General features: G+C 38.6%; 2 protein-coding genes across 4 annotated transcripts in view; both read right to left on the bottom strand.

Moving 5' to 3' along the window:
• The window catches only part of LOC148868555 (Rab3 GTPase-activating protein catalytic protein), a 94,551-nt gene that overhangs the window by 21,545 nt on the left and 52,264 nt on the right, over positions 1-20,742 (bottom strand). For 2 of the 3 annotated variants that reach the window (XM_088972622.1, XM_088972624.1), the window contains 5 exons: positions 12,130-12,239; positions 11,928-12,020; positions 11,288-11,422; positions 10,636-10,769; positions 7,767-7,856 (listed from right to left, as the gene is read on the bottom strand). In XM_088972622.1, the coding sequence (XP_088828748.1) occupies positions 7,767-7,856; positions 10,636-10,769; positions 11,288-11,422; positions 11,928-12,020; positions 12,130-12,239 (562 nt within the window). The remainder of the gene's footprint in view (positions 1-7,766; positions 7,857-10,635; positions 10,770-11,287; positions 11,423-11,927; positions 12,021-12,129; positions 12,240-20,742) is intronic. The other variant, XM_088972623.1, reaches the window with a different exon arrangement.
• On the bottom strand, positions 1,145-2,834 carry LOC148868556 (uncharacterized). Its single transcript, XM_088972625.1, has 2 exons — positions 1,656-2,834; positions 1,145-1,326 (listed from the first exon to the last, which is right to left on the bottom strand). Exons 1-2 carry the CDS (start codon positions 2,695-2,697, stop codon positions 1,292-1,294), a joined length of 1,077 nt encoding a protein of 358 aa, XP_088828751.1. The 5' UTR covers positions 2,698-2,834; the 3' UTR covers positions 1,145-1,291.

The raw sequence follows: 20,742 nt of genomic DNA, 5'->3' as shown, positions 1-20,742 counted from the left end.
TGCCTTTCCTAAGGGCAATAGGAAGATCTTGGTCAGATGCTAATTCAGAAGAAATTTCTGGAACTGTAATTATCTCATTCTAAGGATTAGGAGTTGAATCTTGAACCTGCACAAGATTAGGATCCTGGTTTCTTCTTCTTGAATATACCTGCAATCTCATAGAGTGACAAAGTTCATCATTCTCTGTCATGGGTCTGGTATGAATGGGTGAAGAAGTTGGTTTGGTTTGAGGCGGTTCGATAGGTGCAGATACGGATTGAACTAGTATAGATGCTGAGTTTGGGTGTTGAGAACTGTAGGTAGACCAAGCGGGAACAAATCTCTGTCCTTATCTTCAATGAATGACAAAGACTCCCCCTGAAGATAAGGTTGAGTGAAATATGGTGGTAACACTTATAACCCTTTTGGGTGGACGAATAACCCACAAAAATACACTTGACGGCTCTTGGATCTAACTTCCCTCTATTATGGGTATGAACATGGACAAAAGCAGTGCATCCAAAGATTCTTGGGGTGAGATTATTTGTTGTACGTAGATCAGGATAAAATTGAGAAAGTGTTTCCATTGGTGTTTTAAATCCCAACACCCTCGAAGGTAATCGATTTATAATGTATGCGGCTGTAAGCACAGCTTCCCCCCAATAGGTTTTTGGAACATGCTGGTGGAAAAGTAAGGCTCGGGTTGCAGCTAGTAGATGACCATTCTTCCTTTCTGCTACTCCGTTTTGTTGTGGAGTATTAATGCAGGAGGATTCATGGATAATCCCTTCTTTTTGAAAATATGGGGATAAAGTTTGGTTGAAATAATCTCGTGCATTATCCGATCTAAATCTTTTGATTCTGACCCCAAACTGATTTTGGATCATGTTATGGAAATTTGGGAGTACACTACTTACATCTGATTTAGATTTAAGAAAAAAGATCCAAGAGACCCTAGTGCAATCATCAATAAAAGAGATGGACCATCGTGAGCCAGACACATTTGGAACTGTGGAGGGTCCCCATATATCACTATGGATCAAAAAGAATGGGACTGAACTTCTCTTGTTACTGATGCACACGCTTGCGTTTTGCAAATTCACACACATCACAATGAAAATATTCAACATTCAATCCTTTAAACAAGGAGGGAGACATGGTTTTCAGAATTCCAAAAGATGGATGTCCTAGTCTGAAGTGATGAAGCCAAATGGTGTCTTTGTTGGATGATGAAAGGAATGACAGAGATAACTTATCCTGGACAATATTTGATTTGCATGATTCTTCAAGATAGTAGAGTCCATTCTTCTCCTTAGCAAGTCCAATCCTCTCCCCCGAATCCTGGTCCTGAAATATACAGTAAGAAGGATAGAAAAGCACATTACAGTTCATGCCATGGGTGAGTTTTTGGATGGATATCAAGTTAGTGGACAATTTTGGAACATGAAGGACACTTTTTAGTGTAAGTGATGGATTAATATGGATATCCCCAAGGCCAGCTACGGTAGTAAGGGAACCGTCTGCAATGGCTATTTTTCGATTGCTTGGGCAGGGGGTATAAGTGCTAAAATGTAGTGAGGAGTGACTCACGTGATCTGTGGCTCCTGAGTCAATAACCCATAAATCCCTAATAGGTTCATCTGAGACATTTAGTCTATGAGGAATAGAAAACTTACCTGAGATTGCAAGAGAGCCTGTACCACTAGGTTTCTCCAACGATCCCAGAAGCCCCCTTAACTTTTCGATCTCCTCCTTATTGAACTCGGTCTTGTTTAGAGGCTTTTCTTGGCTCGGCGGATTTGTGGTGAAGTTAGCTTGACTTCGACTCTTCTGTTGTCCTCCTCGGTAGCCCCATTCCCTATTCGATGGTTTACCATTCAACTTCCAACACTTCTCTTTGGTGTGCCTTGGCTTCTTGCAATAGGTACACCAAAGAGACTCCTTGTTGTCCCGTGCAGAGGACAAACATGTCTTCATTCCTTCCAGTATTTTCGTTTGTTCCATCCTTGTAGTCATGGTCGAACCTTCTAGTACTTGGGGTTCAAGCATAACCCCCCTACGGCTTTCTTCAGCACGAATCAGAGAAATAGTCTCATTTAGAGATGGTACCTCTTCTTTGCCGAGAATCTGGACCCTAACTTGATCAAATTCTGCGTTGAGTCCTGCAAGAAAGTCATAAACGCGATCTTTTTCGATAAAACTCTTTAGGATTGCTGCATCTGCTGCACATTTAGTCTCAATGCACCGATAATGATCGAGTTCTTGCCACAGGTTCTGCAGTAAATTTGCATACTCGGTAACTGTCTTGCTGCCTTGTTTAGTTGCTCCAATCTTGACTTTGATTTCGTACACTTGTGCTGCATCACGTGCTTTTGAATATGTTTGTCGGACGGCATCCCAGATCTCTTTAGCCGTGGATAAAAACATACACGTGTCGCTGATTTCTGGGTTCATTGAATTCCATAACCATGACATGATCATGGAGTCAGCTTCGTCCCATGCATCAAATCTTGGATCTCCTTCCTTCGGTCCCGTCCCTAAGAGATGGCTAAGCTTTCCTTTTCCCTTTAAATATGTTCGAACAAACTGAGACCACTTCAAATAATTTTTCCCGTTCAACCTATATGCTGCCTGAATGTTTTGCAGGTCGCCAGATGCTTGATGTGAGGAAACTTCTTCCGATTGTGCAGTGGTATTTGATACGGTGGCTTCTGACATATTGGGTGGGCTTCAAGAAAGAGAGAAAAACAGACAATGAAGGTCTGAAAAACTTAGTAAGGGTTGGCGATGAAGGCCTAAAGAATCTTTCAGCCAATGTAAAAAAAAAGGTAACTGTAATGCTTCACCAAACTGAAGAGTGGATCGAAACCACTCAAAATCAAAACTGATCCAAACCAAACCAAAGGGATTCAGTAAATCTGCTCTGGGCAACACCAGATCTAAGATTTCAGACTGATCTGATGTCTCTACAAAGAGATCCAAGAAAAAAGGATGAATCCGATGGCGCAGCAGTCCAGAAGAAGCAAAAATGTAGAGTTCAGATCTGTAGCCGATCTCGAAGAAGAATCGAGGACACTCAAGAACCTCCCAAATACTGTTAGAGAGTTCTTGAACCAGCAGCAGAGATGACTAAAGAGATACTATGTGTGGATTAAGTCGTGACCAGTTCTGATACCAGGAGAAGCAAAAATGTAGAGTTCAGATCTGTAGCCGATCTCGAAGAAGAATCAAGGACACTCAAGAACCTCCCAAATACTGTTAGAGAGTTCTTGAACCAGCAGCAGAGATGACCAAAGAGATACTATGTGTGGATTAAGTCGTGATCAGCTCTGATACCATGTGAAAAATTGAGAGAAAAAATGAATTGATTGTATTGTCTTGGAAGGAGCATATACACAACTTTATATAGAATTACAGAGCTAATTTACAGGGTGATAAAATAGGAAACTAACTTTTCCTAAAAAACTAATTTCTATATCAGTGGGATTTTCCAATTAATATCCCATGATTCTAGGATATCCCATGATTCTAGGAAATTAAGTTTCCTAAACTGATGGACCTAAAATTATGGAGAATTAATCAGAGAGTCAATCTTCTACTTTCCAACAGGCCAGATAGGATCAAGAACTCTGGAGATCATTGCTAGCCTGAATTCTGAGTTAATAGGTTTGTAGGTGAATGTTGAGGAGGTAAAGCCGAAAAAGATACAATCTTTAGAAGATGGTGGAGAGCAACAAAGCAGGGTGCATATCAGAAAAAAGAGGGTGTGTGGTCAAGGAGACGAGTAGGGGAACAGGAGGGGGGAGAGAGAAAGAGAGAGAGATCCCGAAAGTGGGCTTAAAAGAGGGGATTGCGGTGGAGGTGGGGTTGGGGGAGAAAGAAAATCCAATATAGAGAGAATCAGGGGAGAAGATGGTGGACAAACAAGTGGAAGTGGGAAAGTCGCTTGGCCTATTCTTCTTGGGAGGGGAGAGGGTGGTTAGGAGGGCAATAGAACAGTTCGAGAGAAAAAGAAGGAAAGGATAAAGGGCTTGATAAGTAGTTGGTCAGTAGGAGAGGTAGTGAGAGAGAGGCTGTTTTTCAGAATGTTTTGAGCAGTTTAAAGGAACAAAAGAGAAGGAAATTAGTGGAGAGGGGGGAAAGTTTGAGAGGCAGGAGAAGAGTGGGAAGAGGTCCGGGGTGAAGGATAGTGAAGGGTTTTTTGGAAGAAATAGTTAGTGGGATTGAATTGGTTCGTGGCTGCTCATTTGGAATTTTCCTCCTAGCCAGGATGCAGAGGAGGGTTGATGGTCAGAGGAATTTGAAGCTGCCTTTCTTTTTCTTGCTGGATTATTTGGATGGCACAGGAAGAGAAATATTTTTGGAGCCAAGGATCAAAAGCTGGTCTTGTTATGTTTTCTAAGGTCAAGTGAGTCGAGTCTGATGAAAGTTTATGGGAGGGATTGGGTTTTAAAAATTGTATCGTGGATAATTGAAGTTGGGTAGCTTTTCTTGTTGTTGTTAGTGTGGTGATATCTTATCACCCTCCCGGATTGTACTTTTTTTCATTTTAATGAATTTTTATTTTACTTTTCAAAAAAATTATAAAATAGACATTAATAAACTAAAACATTCATTTTGTATATTTATATACTAATTTCTTTTTATTATTTTCTTATTTTGTAGGGTTTATCAACACAAGCATTACTAACTACTGTATTGAACCCTCAAAGACTTCAAAACCTAAAGCCAATAAGGAAGAACTTAAAATTTTGTCTAATTAACACATTTTCTTCTTCTTTCACCTTTTCTTTTCTTCTTTTCCTATAACAAAAATAGGGGTTCAGCCCCTATATTTTTTGAAATTTCTTTTCTTTCTTCTTTTTCTTCTCATGAACATGTTGATTTTCTATACTTTAACATGAAGTCTATACTTTTTCTTGTGAAAATTATGGATAATTATTAAGGAAATATAGTTATAGAACTTTTTTTTGGTATCAATAGTTACAAAACCTAGGGAACTACCCTAGGATGTATGTTTTTTTTTTTTTTTTACTTCAAACACCTAGGTGACAAAGCGCCCTCCTGTCACCTAGCCTCACCTTGGCGCCTTGAAAACTATGCAAGCAACTTGTCGTTGTGGTTGAACTTTACTCCCAAATCCCAAACTTAATGCAGATATACAACCAGCTGGAACTTCTCAACCTCAGCTTCCACTCTTTCAATTAATCCTTCATGAAATCCCGAGGAAAAAAATAACTTGAATTTCATGGAAGGAGCTATTTTGTCAGTCCCATCGAACAAACTGTGTGCTACTAAAGCGTTAAGATTTACACTATCTTGATATCATATAGTTGTATTGAACTGATTCTTGGTCAAAACTTCATTAAAAAATCAGCTTAGAAAAATTCATATAATCCATTTTGGGACAGAAATCAAACAAAGCAATCTTAATGAAAGCATTCAAGTCAAACCCATAATTTATTACGAAGGAGGAATTTATCTTCCTTAATTACTTTCCAATGAAGAGCACAACCAGAGAATGTGGCAATGCAAAAGAAATGGTTCTATGGCTCCCCTATTCATGTACAGTTTGGAGTAAATATGGACAAAAAGAATTAGAGATTTTGATCTGGTAAAGAGCTGAGAATGAGTATAAACAATGATAGAATTTAGTGATCTTTTGATGAAGAGTGGAGTGATTTGGATTTTACTCAAATGGCTATGGAGACTTGGAGCTCAGAGGTTTGCTTAATAGCAAAAGGTGGTAGTATGCAAGTCTGGCACAGCCAGGTTCTAGTGGGATTCAAAACAGGTCTCTAATACTTAAGGAGTGTTGTGTGGAATATGATAATGTCTTCTCACTAAACTTATGCTGCTCTCACAAGATTTCTCCTCTCCATCCAAATCTCTCCATATCTCTCTTCCAGTAAGGTCCAAACTACAACATTCCTTGTGCATTTCCACATTATTTTACCTCTTTTTCTTGGCAGATTAAAGAAAGATGCTCTAAACAAACTCTCCACATCTGTAGGAAATTCCTCTGGAGAGAAAAATCAATCCTAAATGCTGAAAGTAAATAGGTAGGAGATTTAAGTGGTAATTAGTTTCTCAAGTTGCTTTACAAACAAGAAAAATGTGTTGGGATAAAAATCATTTGGTCTCCTCTTCTGAAGGATATCACACATATTGATCTTTAAGTGGCACCAGTTTGCACCAAATTTCTTTATTGACCAATGTCCTATTTCCAAAAGACCACTTCTAAATAGAGAGTAGAATATATTTCCCTCGAGTCAGTTGGAAGCTACCTTGATTTGCCCAAGAAACTTGGATGTCAAATGGTACTGCATGCATGTTCTGATGGCATATCCACCATGAAATCCTTTTATGAGGTCATCATAAGAAGTTAAATCGATTGGCCAGTTACAATATGGATATCATTCTTACCATTGACCATCTTAAGAGCAAAACTTTTAGGATGGAAAATTTTTGCTTTATGTATAACAACCATAAAAGATAGTAGAGCAATTATTTACACATTGTTAGGTAGCTATTATTAATTTGATGTCATACTTCTTTGGGTTATTCTAAAGATTAGTATTTTGCCCTGCTTTGCCCAATGAAATATTTTCTTCATGGCCTTCTGTGATGCATTGGGGATTTGGAGACAAAAAAATAGAAGAATACGTGATAGGAAGGTCAGGAAGCGTAGGAGGCAACATTTGTACAGTGGATCACTTAACTAGTGTTGTTAGATTTCGAAGTAGTGGACAGAGAAGCTTTTAGAGAAATTTGAAGACTCCTTTGGATATTATTAACCATCATACACAGATACCTGCAGAAGGGTGCCATATCATTTTTTTTTTGGTACGCATGTTCTTGGGGCTACATAACGAGGGTATCCCCATACCCTTAACCCCCCACCCAACCCTGGTGGCAGCAGGATTTGATCCCAAGTCTCCACTACATACATCTGCAGATCCCACCAACTGAGCCACCATCAGTTGGTTGGGTGCCATATCATATTGGGTATTTCAAATTTTCGTGTAAAATTCTATATCTGACACTTTGTCCAGCTGTGGCTTTACCATATATGGGTAAAATATATTATTACAGATGATGTATAGATTCTAAAAGGTTTATGTGGCTTTCTGTATAGTCTCAATATGGGAGACATTTACTCTTTCTCCACCATTACATACTAGCAAAACATGTATTTCCATTTTAATAACATTTTTACTACAAAAAAGAGATGGATTTTACTCCATTTTTTATGATAAGAGCACAAATTTGATTTAATTGTTTGAGGTGTATCAAAGGTTAGGTCTGTAACCAGTCTACTCCTCCCAAGACCCCATATAACTGGGATTAACATTGAGTAATGGCCTTCTTAGGCATACAAAAGAATATATCAAGTCATGTTTAGTCATGAACTTAGATCCTAACTGTTGGAAGAAGGGGGGGGAGTAACTGAGCAAATTTTGGAAGTTGGAATTTGGAGAGAGTAGTTTCAATAGATAGATTGTCAAGATCAAGTTTTCTAGGAATTTCTTAGTCATGTTTCCATCTATATCAAGGACTACAGCTACAGTAGGTCAACAGAAAGGAGGGATAATTCCAGAACACCCTATTTTAGGAGAGAGTAGAGTAATTCAAAAAAATCAGGGGAAGTTTAGCATGCTTCAAAATTTCAGGGGAGAATTAGGTAATTATCCCTAAAATATAATGACAATTACAAAATATGGTGAAATATTTCAATTGTGGGCATGATATTGGACAAAATAATGATATTGTTCAAAATTTACCACCTTAATATGACCAGAAGCATGATTTTTTCTTCCAGGGCTTTCTTGATGATTGTTATTCAGTTGTCCCTTCTTCTCAATGCATATCGTCAACTGAACAACAAATCAATGTAAGTGGAAAAAAGTTGGTCATGGCACCATCCAGAATCACAAAAGAACACTGTTCATGATCAAACCTCACCAACTATGAATTAACTCATGGAATGGATAAATGTACCATATATGCATTAATAGATACAATTATATTGCAAGATTCACCAAATAATGTGCCATAAAAAAAAAAAAAAAGCTAATAGCAGCAAACACATGGACAGTTCACTTCCATGTCCATGGTAGAAATTAGAAGGATTTCTTTAAACCCATGTTTAATTTGATTTTCCAAGGACCAGATAATGTAAGAAACCAAGCAATACTCCCTGATACATGCACAGGAAAGCATTATATCAAGGTAATCATTCATGATCTGGAATTGAGAGCTGCTAAGCATTAGATTTTAGGAGGAAGCCTGATGTAGTCTGCACTAGGCTAAGATAGTGTTTATCCAAGGGATTACAAGTTCAGCATTTCCGGAAAATTTTCAATCAATTAGTGCTTTGAAATTAGTAATGGACGAAGATAGTGGAGCACACTGTTTAAAAGCCACTTTTACAACAGATTAAAAAATAAAAGGACAGTGCCCCTATACAGCTAAGTATATGCATAGACTTGACAGCTTATTTACAATGTGTGCAGCAAACCTCCCATTTAAGTCCTATAACATTGGTTCCATATAGAGAGGATTTCACATGGTGATCAGGAAGACCCTTAACAGTAAGGCAGCTCAGACAAAGAAACTTCAGCATGGCCAATACTATAGATATGTCATCTGCTAGGTTGTCGAGGAACATGGTGTACATGTTTTTTACTTTATAACATAGAAAAAGACACTGGAACAGCTGAAGCATTGGCAAGACAAGGTGCTAGCAGGGATCACTTATTTTTGGGGACCACTAGCGGGGAACAGGAAAATGTTGCATCCTAATTAATAAAATCTTCAATTTATCCACAAAAAAAAGGACACTAGGGATTTCTTCTTCATCTTCCAGGTAGATAGAGAATCCCATCTTGGCCTCAAGAGTTGATGCAATCCTGGCAATCTTTCCTTTTTCAAGACAATCAGTGTTTTATAGAATGCTACTCCTTTCAGTCTTTCCAAGAAAAGGGAATGGAAGGGATAAGATCATTTATGAAGGTTCGGCATGTTCATACTATTTGCAGAGATATTAGCTTATTTGTAATGGACTTGGTATGGTGTTACAAGAATTGATATGAAACAAATTAGATTCAACAAGGATCTATAGGAGTAAGTTTTTTAATTTCAGTACATATAATCATATTTTGAATAAAGCCTGTCTCTCTCTCCTATACTTGAATTCTGTAACTTTATCTGACGTAAATTAAAGAAACCGTCTAGTCACCAATCAAAAGTTAGGTGTCACTAATTTCCAGGATCCACGTTTTTTTGTATGAGTAAAACTAGGATCCACTTTGTATCAGTGATAATCCTGTAATGTCAATTTCTACCTTGCCTACACCGGAACATTTCCAAATTTCTTGATTTCAGAATCTTAAAAAGTTTTTATCATTCACTATTCAATGAGTTGAAAACCATGGAACTAGATTTGATTTGAGCAAGTTATGGTCTTTTTCTTTTAGACAGGAAGTACTTGACTTTCTACTTTAGTTTTATAAATTATAATGGTTATTTTATCACTTCTATTTCTTTTTTTTTTTTTAATTTAGTTCTTTTAGATGAATATTTTCTTACCGAAAAGTGTTACCAAAGGATTGTAAGCCATATTTCATTGAATGAAAGTTTTGCTTTTTGATTTTTGTCAAGGTCCACCTTGTATGCTTTGTATGACTTCCTCCATTCTGTGTTTGGGTGGCAGGAAGTTTTTTCTTAATGAAATTTCTCTTTTATCATTAATCCAAAAAAAAATGCCTTTTGGTTGTTAATTTCTCCAGGACCTCTTGAGATTGCTAGGAATTTTACCACAGAGATTCACTTTGTTTGTCATCATTAACAGTGTAAAGAATTTCATTGAAAGTGTGAAGGATGAGTACAATGCAGACCACCACTGGCCAGAAATTAATTAATAGAAAGCACACAATCGCCTTTGCTACATTTTGATCCCTTGGTCTAGCTCCAGTTACCACACCCTCAATTCTTGATTGCCCTGGATTACCAGCAACATCCATCAAAATTTAATTTGAAGTGCCTTGTTCGAGGTTTACTTTGATTTCCATCTAACTTATTTTCAATAAAATTTCCTTTTCTGTTATTATTTAAAAAAAAAGCAAGTCACCAAAAGTGATTTTAATAATCTTGCACCCTGTTAGAATTATAATGGATTTTGTCACCAAATAGCACCAAACTATTAAGTACCTTAATCTATGGATGTAACTTCTTCCTAATGCGTTATACCAATTTAAGGAAATGGTCCAGTTCAGCAAAAAATGCAAAGTTGTTTTGTCCATTGAGCATGAAATATTGAAAGTAATCAGTTCATAACATCAAACCTATAGGCCAAAACTTTCTTTAATAGGAAAAATTACAATGTTTCTTAGTGTTAAGCAAAAAAGAGTGAACCTCTGTAATATATTTGAGATGACAATTTAACTACGAATTCATTGTACTACTTTATGTGAAATTGTTATACACCAGAAGAATAAGACTGGAATTTTGAAATGCATTCATTTCAGTGCACAGAAAAACTTAAAGTTCAGTTAAGCCAAAGAAAACATTTCAGTTTAATTAAGTCAAAGAAATGAATGTGGATCCAGGTATCAGCAAAGTTAAAGAACCTTTCAATATAGAAGAGAAGATTACCATTTGCAGTTTCTGGTGAATGAGACATGTAGACAGGTCAATAGCACCATTGGTTAGCATTCGGGGCAATGGTTGTGACTCCTCCCAGTACCAACGAACTTCTCGAACAAATTCTACCCAAAGCACTGCTATGGCTAATCACAAAAATTTTAAAAAAATTTCAAGATGATATTCACTCAATTATATTTTCTTATTATATAATGTGCTTTTGAGAAATGCACATGCCCTGATTTTTTTTTTGTGTGCAATTGTATAATCTCAGGCTGACAAGCATGAGAATGTCGTTATGAGTCTGAGAGCAGCTAATTTGTGTAAAAATATGCCAAATGTCTTATACAAGACCCATATTCCATAAATAACCCAAAGCACTGCTATGTCTAAACACAAATTAAAAAAAAAAAAAAAAGTTTGTCTAGATGATATTCACTCTATTTTATTTGCTTATTGTATAATGTACTTTTCAGAGATGCACATGCCCCTTTTTTTGCAATTGTATAATCTCAGACTGACAAGCATGAGAATGTGGGTATGAGTCTTAGAGCAGCCACTCTAAATGTCTTATACAAGATCCATATTCCATAAATAACCCTATGTAATAAACACATGGCAGTCATTGAAAGGAGAAAAAAAAATCACATTTCTTCATACATACCACGTATATTGCAGCTGCCAATCCAAAGTGCATGCAAACAAAATTGGGCAAAAAGTGAATCTAGAGGTGCGCCTTTAATAGCACGAGAATTCTTATGCTCACCATTGACATAATCTGAGGGTTGCACTCCTGTATCTGAAACAGGACTAGTTATCAAAGAACAACAGAATAAGAAATGTGGATATTCCCACATGCATAAATCCTTGTCATGACAAATAAAAGTGTTGTTCTCCTCCCAAGATGAAAAATAGTTTTATCTTATTAGAGATCTCAAAATTCAGAAGTCCCATACTCTCTCATTGGCTCAAAAAGGTATAGAGACTAAGCTCAATAAACAAGCCAGATGATAATCCTCATCACTATTTCATTTTTCAATTGAAAGTTGTAATACATTGAAAATACAGTTCTTGTTGCCAGAAAACAAAGGTCAGATTAAATGATGAATAAAATAATTGTTTTGTAACATAGAAGTAAGAAACATTTGAGAGAAGTGATCAAACAAGGGGAGATAAAAGAAAGAATAAACAGATGTTGGAACTCAAAAGGTCAACATGATCAAACATGGAAAATCCAACCAAGAGAAAACTGGGAATAAATATCAATATAGTACCCATTGGAAAAGAAAAGCAGAATGAAATACCATCATGAAAAATATCTTTGAGTACACGATCCAGAACTGTTGGAGGAGGTATTGCTGTGGAGGACTTTAAATTATCAGAACTTGAGCTTTCAACTGTCACAACATATCAAGAAGCAAGAAACAATGGGAACAAATCTTAAAAGACCTGATCTTCATCAATTAGAAAGACCATAAAACCTAGATAGTGTAACAGTCTTAAAACCTGATATAAAATCTTCCATAAACTGAGCCTCAAAGGACATTTCCAATGCACTTACTAAAAGGCGCAATTGTGAAGAAAATCCAATTGTATTTCCTTCAGATTCATCGCTTCTGAAGAGAGGAAGAAAATAGTTCAAGTTTCTATTATATTTAAAACCAGTACACCAAAATGAATTAAGCAACAACAAACAAAAAGATACATCTCTCAGATGAAAATAAGGAAATCAAGATTGTTATTTTTAGGCTCAGTTTGGAAAGAGTAAGGACACAAATTTGTACGGTGCAAAACCTTGTATAGTGTATTGTAAACCTTGTATTTGCACTGTACATATTTGTATTCACTCTTTCCAAACTGATCCTTAGGTGAAACCACAAACTTATTCTACTTCATCAATGAACCTCAGAAATAATAACCAATACTTAGCCCCAACAATTCCTAGGAAAAAAATAGGTGTTCTGTTATGCTTATCCTTGAGGTTCATGTCATTAAATCAAAGCGTTTTTTTGTTCTTTCTTGAAAATCAAAGATTTTAGTGGTGGAAAAGATATAGCACAATCAATATAAGACTTTTACACATTTCTAAGAAAAATTTTACATTTTTTAATCACTAACCAGATCAAATAGCTCTGTTAATAACAATCTAATTTTACGAAAGTATCTATTACATTTATGCTCAATCTTTTGAGGCACCAGTTGAAGATTCAAACATAGGGCTGTCAATGGGTCAGATCCACCAGACTGAACAAATTGTATCGGTTCTGGTTCCATGGTCTATTCCGTGGGTTGGTTCGGGTTCCAGGTTTTGTACCCTGATTATTATTGGATCAGGACTGGTTTTAGCTGTCCCAAACCAATTCAGACTTGAACCAGTTATATATAATACAATATCTTATATAAATATAGAATATTATATTATACTACAGTTGGAATGTTAATTTTATTTCTTATGTTTGTATTCTGCTGAGTTAGGGTCCGTTTGGACTAGTTAAAGTGGTTTTTTTCTCTGTTTTTTGTACTGTAACTTAAGTAGGGGCATAAGGGTCCTTTTCCTTTTAATTATGGTCGCCCTATATATATTAATATGAACTGGCACCGCCAGCTATAGATGTTGACTCCAAAATACTCTCTTCTCTTCTCTCTTCTCTCTTCTCTCCTCCCTTCTTCCTCTCTTTTCTTCTATTCGGCTGTTAATATGGTATCGGAGCGGTTCTGCTAGGCCTGTGAGCAGATCGAACAAGTTTCCACTTCCTCAACTTGCTGTCTTCTTCAACTTTGATAAAAAAGGACAGACCTACGACTGGTACAGATCCTTTTAATATTATTTTTTCTTTTATCTTGGTCGTGTACCAAAAAAAAAAAAACCATATGAATCCAGACTGCTGAATGCCTTCTGAGAAGTTGTGAGGTTTGAACCTCTTTTTTTATGGATCGTGTGTTCCCATATCTGAAAATACAGATCTGTAGGTCGTGAATGACCTGATTTTTTAACCCTTGTGGTGTGACTGTACTGGTTTATGACCCCTCCTAGCAGTCGATGTGTTTGAATGGTCTGGAAGTTGGAGTGTGACTGTTAGGACAGTTCAGCACTGAGATCAACCTAAAATCTTGCCTTTTTTCAACAATCTAAGCTGGTTTGTGGTCAGACTGTGTCCAGATTGCAATGTGTGCATGTGGGCTTCATCCTTGGTGTGTTTCTATGACTGTTTTTTTAGTGATAGGAGGGATCATAAGGTGTGTGTAAGATCTGAAAAGTGTTTGAACCATGTCCTCTGAGAATTCTGCAACTTCTGGAATTTCAAGGAGGTCAAAATGGAATGAGTGGGTTGAAGGAAGTTAAATGCTAGAAGAAAGAAAAGAAGTGGTAGAGAGAGCGTGGAGGTGTTTGTTTTAATTTATGCTTTAGTTTAAACTTATATTTTTTGTTTTTTAACAATCAATGCCATGGAACTATTAAAGTATATCTTTGGGTAGTAACTTTAATTTTATTCTCAAAGCAAAATCTTTCTATTTGTTGAAAAAAAATTATCAAAAAAAAAGGAATGAGTGGGGGATGATACGAGTTTCCCCATGGCTGTAATCCCCTTTGATGGACTGAACTATCTTGAATGGTCTAGGGGAATTAAACTTTATATTACTGCTAGAGGAGAAATTGGGTATATTAATGGTAAAGTGAAGGAACCAAAGACTAGTAGTGTTGAACATGACAAATGGGACCAAGAAAATAATATGGTGATGTCATGGCTCTTGGTTTCCGTGCTGCCACAAGTAAGGAAGACTTTTATGTGGGCTGAAACAGCTTGTGAAATATGGGAACAAGCAAAATCTACTTATTCATAACAGAGACACTATGCAAAGATATATCATGTTAGAGTGAGCCGAATAGGGATAGTTTAGTAATCTCATGTCAGTTAAGTACTTTGCTTATGTGGCTGTTTTATTAGAGTACTCTGCCCACACTTAAGTGAGGGCAGTTTAGTCTTTGTAAGTGTAATTAGAACCTAATAAACATTAGGGGGTCGACTGAATGAGAGACTAATCAGTTTCAACTAAACCCTCCTGTTCTTTCTTTCTCGTCTTCTTCCTTTCTTCTTCCTTCTTCACTGATTCGGGTTACTGTAGCTGCTCCAAAACATGGTACCAGAGCGAGGTTTCTGACCTGTTTCTGCTTGTAAAGCATCTCAGCTGTGTTCGTGACACCTTCTTCTTCGTTTCTGGTTAGTTAATGGAGAGAGCTGGTTCGCCCTAGGTCTGAGACATCACAGCTCGTTGCTCTCTGCTGCGCACAGCTTTTTTCATCAAGGAAGGTGATTTCAGCAGTGAATGGTTGGCTGATACTCTCGAAGGAAGGTTGGTTATTTAGTCCTTTCGTGTTGCTGGTATTTTTGGGTAGGAACCCTTCAAGAATCAGTTAGTACTGATTAGAACCTAGAGAACTAGGTTCATTGTTGCCCTAGGAAGGGCTGTGTGTGCAGTAGCCGAATGGTGTAGGGCTGCTGTGAGTTGTTGAGTAGTGTTAGGGCTGCTGTAGGTGGCCGAGTGGTGTAAGGTGGAATGCAGTGACCTTGCCAAGCTCCTTGTGGTTGTGTATTGCCCTCTTAAGTGTGTTAAACAAGTCTGAACTGGACGTAGCAGTTTGACTGTGTTGTGGTGCTTGTGATGCACAATTTCTTTTATTGAGTGGTTGTAAGAGGGCCTACTGTTGTGTTGTGGTGCTTGTGATGCTTATGTGGGCCGTAGGTGTGTAAAGTCAGCAGTAGTGTGAAGAAGAACAAGCGTGTGGTCCCACTGTTGTGTTTAGGGGCTGCAATAGGTGCTGAAGTATCAAACTGTGAACAACATCAATCAACTTGTAGCTGAGAAGTAAGGTTAGAGGCAACTGTGAAAGAGTACAATGGCAGCAATAGGAGATGGCTACAATGATAAAAAACCTAGTGTGGTAATTTCCTCTGACTACCTAGGGGTACAAATGACCTCAATTAAGCTGAATGGGGAGAACTATGTTCCATGGGCTAAATCAGTGGAAGTGTTTCTCAAGGCAAGGAAGAAAGTAAAGCATGTAAGAGATGAGAAGCCACCGGATGACTCTTCAGGGTTTGATGATTGGGAACAAGAAGATGCTCAAATCATGACTTGGTTGTGGAATAGTATAGAACCCAAAATTAGTGCCAACTTCATGTTCCTTGATACGGCTAAGGCTATATGGGAGCATGCTAAGAAGCTATATTCTGGACAAGATAACACAACAAGAGTGTATCAACTTTATCAAGAGTATTTTGATTTACAACAAGGAACCAAAACACTAGAAGAGTACTATGCCTGCATGAAGAATATAAGAAATGAACTCAATGTCTATCACCCCCTTACTCCAGATATTAAAGTTCAGCAATAGCAAAGGGAGCAACTAGATGTTACAAGATTTTTAGTGGGGCTGAAGTCGGAATATGAACCAGTTAGAGCCCAAATATTGGGGGGCTCTACTCTTCCTACACTTGAGGAATTATTCTCAAGGCTTCGTAGAATTTCTTTGGGACAGACAGAGAGCTCCACACAGTTTGATAGATCAGCACTTGTGACAGCTAGAGGGGTTGGACATAGTACAAGAGGGGGAGGTCATGCTCCCCGAGGAGGCCGTGGCAGTTCCATGATTAGTCGGGGTGGTCGTGACTCAGAGGGAGGTCGTGGCAATAACTCTACAAGGAAATGTACTCATTGTGGTAGAGAGGGACACACAGTGAATTTCTATTATGATCTACATGGCCCTCCCTCTAAATGGGCTAATCATGCTGCAGCAGGTGAGGTTGATATCAGTGACAGTAAACTGGCAGACCGAACTCCTCCCACATCTACATCTACCTCTGGGAGGGAGATGGTGAGCGTACCGCGTGATGAGTATCAACGGTTCCTTCAAACTACTTCACAACATACCACTGCCACACTTGCCCAATCAGGTATTGCTTGCATGTCATCTAAAACCTCTCCTTGGATTATTGACTCTGGAGCCTCAGATCATATGACCGGGACTCCAGGTGTGTTTTCTTCTCTTTCTGAAACCTCCACATCACAAACTGTTACACTTGCCAATGGGTCCTCATCCCCCATATGTGGTGTTGGTAATGTTGACATGGCTTCTGTGCCCTTATCATCTGTTTTATATGTCCCTAAGTTTCCATTAAATCTTATGTTTGTTAGTGAAATAACTAAAGCTCTTAATTGTTCTGTTACCTTCTTTCCTTCCACTTGTGTTTTTCAGGATCTCAAGACGGGGAAGAAAATTGGTGGGGGGCATGAAGCTGGTGGATTGTATTATCTTGACGGTGGTGGATCTTCAATTGCTCTTCAGACTTCACTTACTCCTCTACAATGGCATTGCCGACTGGGACATCCATCTCTCAAGGCTCTCAAGATTTTGGTTCCGTCATTGAGTCACTTGTCAGTTTTGCAATGTGAGTCATGTCAGTTTGGGAAACATCGTCGTGTGTCCTTCAGTCCAAGAGTTGAGAGTCATATGTTGAGTCATTTTTCTTTGGTTCATTCAGATGTTTGGGTTCCAATCAAAATAGAGTCTTATAATGGGTACAAGTATTTTGTCTCCTTTATTGATGATTGTTCAAGAATGACATGGATTTACTTAATGAAAGAAAGAAGTGAATTGTTTTCCATTTTTCAAAAATTCCATGCTGAAATACACACACAATTTGGCGCTCCAATCAAAATTCTCCGTTCAGATAATGGTTGTGAATACTTTCTTACTTCATTTCAACAGTATTTAGAACAGCATGGCATTATTCATCAGACATCATGTGCATTCACCCCTCAACAAAATGGGGTAGCTGAACGGAAGAACCGTCAGCTTCTTGAAACTACTCGGTCTATTTTTCACCACATGAATGTTCCTAAACGGTTTTGGAGTGATGCTGTACTCACTGCATGTTTTCTCATTAATCGGATGCTCTCCTTCATCCTTCATGGTCGGTCCCCCTTCTCTATCTTGTTTCCCACTTTATCTCCATTCCCATTAATTCCTCGTGTCTTTGGTTGTGTGTGCTTTGTCCACAATCTGAGCCCTGGAATAGACAAGCTAGATGCACGCTCAATTAAATGTGTCTTCTTTGGCTACTCACGGACTCAAAAAGGGTACAAGCGTTATAATCCCATTACTCGGAAGTGCTATGTCTGCCCTGATGTCACCTTTTTTGAGTCAGTCCCCTTCTTCTCAAGTCCTGAAGCGCCTTCGTCTCCACTCGTCCTTCCTCTTCCTCTTCCTGTCAGTGATCCAGTTCCAGATGTTGTTGTTGGAGTAGACTCGTCACCTCATCCCGTGCAGATCACCACCGAACGTCCACCAATCCGGCAAGTGTACACACGTCGAACGACACCGGCCCCTCCTCTAGCTTCTACCTCATTTGCGGATCCTCTCATGGATCCTATTGTTGAACCTTCAGACCTTGACCTACCCATTGCCTTACGAAAAGGTAAATGCAGTTCTACCCTCCATCCATTTCCAACTTTGTTTCATTATCTCGTCTTTCTACCTCACATCGCCAGTTTGTTTCCCCTTTATCCTCTATTTCCATACCTAACAATGTTCAAGAAGCTCTCAGTTCACCTGATCGGCGGCGAGCAATGGAGGAGGAACTTTCTGCTCTTCAACATACTCAAACGTGGGAACTTACTACTCTCCCACCTAGTAAGCATGTTGTGGGCTGTAAATGGGTGTATACTATGAAATACTTGCCAGATGGTAGTACGGAGCGTCTGAAGGCCAGACTTGTTGCTAAAGGTTACTCACAGTTGTATGGAGTGGAGTACATGGAGACATTCTCTCCGGTGGCTAAGATTGGTTCTGTTCGTGTACTAATTTCCCTGGCAGTTATGTATGATTGGCCTCTATTTCAGCTTGATATAAAGAATGCCTTTCTCCATAGTGATCTTGAGGAGGAGGTATATATGGAGCAACCACCTGGGTTTGTTGCTCAGGGGGAGGATGGTAAAGTATGCAGATTGAAGAAGGCAATTTATGGGTTGAAACAATCGCCGCGTGCTTGGTTTGGGAAGTTCAGTGAAGTGGTGAAGAGTTTTGGAATGAAGTAGTGCTAGGTAGATCACTCAGTATTCAACTATGACTCAGAAGCTGGGAAGATTCTATTAGTGGTCTATGTGGATGATATTGTCATTACTGGCAGTGATAAATTGGGGATTGGCAAATTAAAGGTATTTCTACAAAATTATTTCCAAACAAAAGATCTTGGAACATTGAAGTATTTCTTGGGAATAGAGGTTGCCAGGTCAAAACAAGGTGTAAATCTGTGCCAAAGAAAATATGCTCTTGATCTATTGGAAGAAACAGGACTGTTAGGTGCAAAACCAGCTGAGACCCCTATGGAACCAAATGTTAAGTTGAGCAGTGATACAGGAGAAGTATTTGAAGATCCTGGAAGGTATAGACGACTAGTGGGGAAGCTGAACTATCTAACTATCACGAGACCCGACGTATCCTTTGCAGTCAGTGTAGTGAGCCAATTCATGCAGAACCCTCGTATACCTCACTGGGATGCAATTCTTAGAATTGTGAGGTATCTGAAAGGAGCTTCAGGCCGTGGACTATTGTATAAACCAGGAGGAAAACTTGAAGTAGTGGGTTATACAGATGCAGACTGGGAAAGCTCAGTGAATGATAGAAGATCTACTACGGGCTATTGCACATTTCTTGGAGGAAATCTTGTGACGTGGAAGAGTAAAAAGCAGACGGTTGTGGCCAGAAGTAGTGCTGAAGCTGAGTATAGGGCCATGGCACATACTACCTGTAAGTTAGTGTGGTTGAGGAATCTTCTACAAGAAATTGGTTTTCACATGGATAAACTATGAGACTGTATTGTGACAACCAAGCTGCACACCATATCTCATCCAATCCTGTATTTCATGAGAGAACAAAGCACATAGAGGTTGATTGCCACTTTGTGAGGGAGAAGGTCCTTGCTGGAGAGATAAACATAGAACATGTGGGCTCGAATGATCAATGGGTAGATTTGTTTACAAAAGCTCTAAACTCAGGGAAGGTGAACTATCTATGTAACAAGCTGGGATTATATGACATATATTCTCCAGCTTGAGGGGGAGTGTTAGAGTGAGCCGAATAGGGGTAGTTTAGTAATCTCATGTCAGTTAAGTACTTTGCTTATGTGGCTGTTTTACTAGAGTACTCTGCCCACACTTAAGTGAGGGCAGTTTAGTCTTTGTAAGTGTAATTAGAACCTAATAAACATTAGGGGGTCGACTGAATGAGAGACTAATCAGTTTCGACTAAACCCTCCTGTTCTCTCTTTCTCTTGTCTTCTTCCTCATCTTCTTCTTCCTTCTTCACTGGTTTGGGTTACTGTAGCTGCTTCAAAACATATCAATTACAAGCTGAATCCTCTACTTGCAAGCAGGGGGAGAGGAGTCTCTCGGTGTACTGCTCAAATCTGACATCAATTTGGAAGGAACTGGATCATTATCAAAATGTGAATTGGAAGTGTGATGAGGATGCAAAGGCCTACAAATCACTTCTTTCCCAACAACGGGTATTTGCTTTTCTTTTGGGGCTGAATCCTACATATGAATCCATGAGGATACAAATCTTAGGAAGTAAGAACATACCTTCAATTCAAGAAGTTTATGCCCTAGTTCAGGCTGAAGAGAGTAGAAGAAGTGTGATGAATTGTATAGAAGGGGAACCGGTTGCACTAGCTGTCTGAGGGGGTACAAGTTCAAATGTTGGAGGTTCTTTTAAAAAGGATGATTCATATAAGAGAGTGGATGGCAAAGACAAACTTTGGTGCACTCACTGTCAAAAGTCCAGGCACACTAGAGACGCATATTGGGATCTTCATGGCAAGCCTAAATGGGCTCAGGAATTGAGTAAGAAGCCAACCCACAAGGTCAGAAAAAATATAACTCAGCAACTGTGGCATCTCAAGAGACTAGTCCCATGGTACCCCAGGAGCGACACTCTGGTTCTGACCCCAAGGAAGAGATCATCAACTCCTTTCACGACCACTTGGAATTATATGGTAGGACACTTCGCCAGATGGATTCTGGCCCTACTCCTACCTCCTTTGCGTCTACATCAGGTAA

The sequence above is a fragment of the Nelumbo lutea genome, chromosome 2 (assembly GCF_056320005.1).
Source record: "Nelumbo lutea isolate HS-2025 chromosome 2, American lotus-T2T, whole genome shotgun sequence".
Taxonomy (NCBI): Eukaryota; Viridiplantae; Streptophyta; class Magnoliopsida; order Proteales; family Nelumbonaceae; genus Nelumbo; species Nelumbo lutea.
Note: the sequence above shows the minus strand (reverse complement) of the source record. Positions and strands in the feature narration are given on the sequence as shown.